At 44.7% G+C, this 3,060-nt stretch overlaps 1 protein-coding gene across 1 annotated transcript in view; it reads right to left on the bottom strand.

Moving 5' to 3' along the window:
• LOC104279541 (protein transport protein Sec31A-like) overlaps window positions 1–2,547 on the bottom strand; it is a gene marked incomplete at its 3' end in the record, with an annotated part of 21,053 nt that extends 18,506 nt beyond the window's left edge. Inside the window, exons 1-2 of the mRNA XM_009876859.1 lie at window positions 2,469–2,547; window positions 1,824–1,947 (exon numbers count right to left, since the gene is read on the bottom strand). Of these exons, the coding sequence (XP_009875161.1) occupies window positions 1,824–1,947; window positions 2,469–2,547 (203 nt within the window). The remainder of the gene's footprint in view (window positions 1–1,823; window positions 1,948–2,468) is intronic.
• Between the last annotated feature and the right edge of the window lie 513 nt (window positions 2,548–3,060).

The raw sequence follows: 3,060 nt of genomic DNA on the forward strand, positions 1-3,060 counted from the left end.
TATATTTCTGCACTACATTTTCTGCATTTATATAACTATGCAAAGTAATGAGAAACACAATGACCAACAGGGTTGTCTGGGCACTAGTATTACACTGCCAGCAAGATTCAACAGGACTTAAAAAGTCCAAAATGAAGGCAGAAAACAGCAAGGAACAAAAACCATAGTTAACTGTCCAATTACTTGCCTCTTGCCCTTTGCTCTTTCCAAGATAAAGTATGGCTGTATAAAAGCAATGCAAAACTTTCCTTGGAGGACAATTAACAAAGCTTATCACAGGATTTATCTTTTGTGGGTTTAACCACCTGGATGTTTTCATTTGCTGCAAACCAAAATAAAAAGCCTGACTTACACACTGCTAACTGGGACACTTCCTTTGTAATGAATTTTCTCCGCAGTCAACCTGCTGTTGAGGGAAGTACTTTCAAAGAAGTACTGAATCCTGGCTATCAGGAGCGTTTTGTGAAATTCAGTAAGCAAACATCACTTCACAAGACTTCATCAAATGCACTCTGCTCTCAGCGGGTCAGTAGGATGTGTTACATCAGCTTTACCCATAGTGCAGGCCATTAAACACAGACTGTAGCTCTTTCTCACAAGGCCCATGTACTAGAACATGGTCAACCACAGGGCAAAGATTGTGAGCTGCCTGCCAGCTCAACTGCTCTGCCAGCCTCACATATCTTTACAACAAAACTGCCATGGCACAAAGCCAGCACTTTGTGCTTTTTCCTGAAAAAGTTACTGCAACCATTACTTACCCAAACCAGGAGAGCACCCCTAAGCAGGGTCATAACCTTACTGCATGCAAATGCACACCATTTCAACGCCCCCCAAGTTAAGGCAATGCTTAACTTCTAGGAATTCAGCAAATTGCATTTGGTCAAGAACTTTAGGAAACCGCTGTAGGCCTTGAAGTTACAGCTTTAGAACAGACAATTAAGATTCAAGCTCAGCTAATTTCTACTCATGTCAGAGGTGGGGGACACAGCAACTGATTCTCTATAAGTGTCAGTTTCGCACTTGAATATCCCAGCAAAACGCTGTAACTGCCTGCACCTCCAGTCACGTCATTTTGGGTCCCAAAAGCATAGTGGTTATGCTGACACTGTAATTGGTACGAAAAATCATGGATCCAATCCAACGGCAATGAAAACTTTCATCTCCTTCTCTACATACAGAAACATCCCATTTCAGCTCACCCACAACAACCAGTAGCCAGGACCAGTCACCAAAGAGCTGCTACAAGTGCTGCCAAGATGGAAATTGGACACTCTGATGCTAACAATATTTCTTTGGACAAGTACATGATAATGAACTAAGGGATAAGTGGAGTTGTACAGTTTGAAACTCAGCTTCCCCATTGTGGGCTGAGGTCTGATACTAAACACACAATATGGCCCAGTTTAGTTATGTTACAGGAGTCTCCCTGAAACACCTAAATGCAAGCAGAATGGGGCAATGTGAAAAGCTGCAACTGCATTTTTATAATATTGCATTTCTACCTGTTCTGTAGAGAATCCCAGAGGCACCTCAAGATAAACAGTCTGCATACATATTAAAACCTACCAGCCAACATCGGATTTTTTAGGTTTATGTCAGAGCATGAGATGCTTGCAACTCACCGAGTCCAAGCTCACTGTGTTCACAACAACAACTCACTGTCCCACAACATCACTGGCATTCACATGCCTTCATCCTTCAGTGCTGAATTTCTGCTTCTTTCTTTAGCAACTGCATATAAATCTCACGAAGTGGCTTTTCCGCATGTGCCACATACAAGTACCACAGCCATTACTTTCCTTTACAACCCCACTACTTACCTGTGAGAGGAAGAGAAGGTGGCACAGGATTTCATATCCAGCGAAGGGTCTGATAAGTCCAACTCAAATATTTCTAGAGAAGCACTTGTACTGAAGGTTGCATCCAGCTGCTGGGCTGATGTGCCTGCAAAGAAGTGTTATTGGCAGTGAGGAGCCATAATACACAAAAGAGCAACTGCAAAAGTAGCAAAAGAAGGGGCATAAAAACATCATCCTTGCTAAAAGAACCTTGAGATGGGGGTCAAGTTTCTGTAATTTACATGTAGTTCTACATGACTCTCCTCCCATGGTTCCCCCTTGGGTTTTTTTTAACCAATATGAAGAGGAAAAGCTTTGGGCAAGTGCCTTTCTCTCCCTGATAATGCACAGGAAACAAAGTTACAAATAAGCAGCATGGGACAGCCAACTAGTGGTTACGATTGCTGTCACCTTACCTTGGCAGAAAGAAGAGGATGCTTACTGACACTTGCAGAATGCAAAATATGTTTTCATGCACAGCACAATCGGAGAACAGGTTCCACAGTGCATACCCCACTCCAGCCTTCAGGACACAAAATAACTCCTACGAACTTAAATTATGACCACTTCACGGCAGCCACCACACATAGCCCAAGGCTTGCTAGCACACGCTTCCCAGGAACTCACCTGTGGCCAGGTAAATGGGGTGCTGCTGGGCAGGGCTCCATGCCTGCATGGCAGTACGATCAATTTCCTTCAGCTTCATTTCACTGAAAAATAAAACCAAGAAAGGTAATGCTTAAACGGGGCATAGGGAGACTGCACTGCCATGGATTCAGCAGCTGCGTCGGGACTTGGTAGAAGCATCCAGAGCAACTGTTTTCCTAAAGCTAGCCCACAGACATGCACCTAAGCCATTCTCTCCAAAGAACACACCAGGGGAAGGGGAGGAATAATTTTCCATTAGCAGAACAACATCAATGCACAGAGCAAACGGGTGGTTGCTGAACAGACCGAAACACAGAAAAATGCAGACCGCGCTTCAACTATGCTGAAAAAACCTCTTCCAGCAGCATCTGGGCACACGTCGGGCACCCCACAGCAGCTTCCAGCCCCATCCCACGGAACAAAGGCCCCCTCGAGAAAACCCTCACTGGAGCCTTGCAGCCAAAGCCCCTCTGCAGTCAGCCAGGCAGGAGGAAGAGCAATAGCTTTAAATCCTCCCTTCCCCCACTTTTCGGTCTGATTTCAACAACTCGCGGCTTCTCCCGCCTCGAAA

This window comes from Apaloderma vittatum, unplaced genomic scaffold (genome assembly GCF_000703405.1).
Source record: "Apaloderma vittatum isolate BGI_N311 unplaced genomic scaffold, ASM70340v1 scaffold22449, whole genome shotgun sequence".
Classification (NCBI taxonomy): Eukaryota; Metazoa; Chordata; class Aves; order Trogoniformes; family Trogonidae; genus Apaloderma; species Apaloderma vittatum.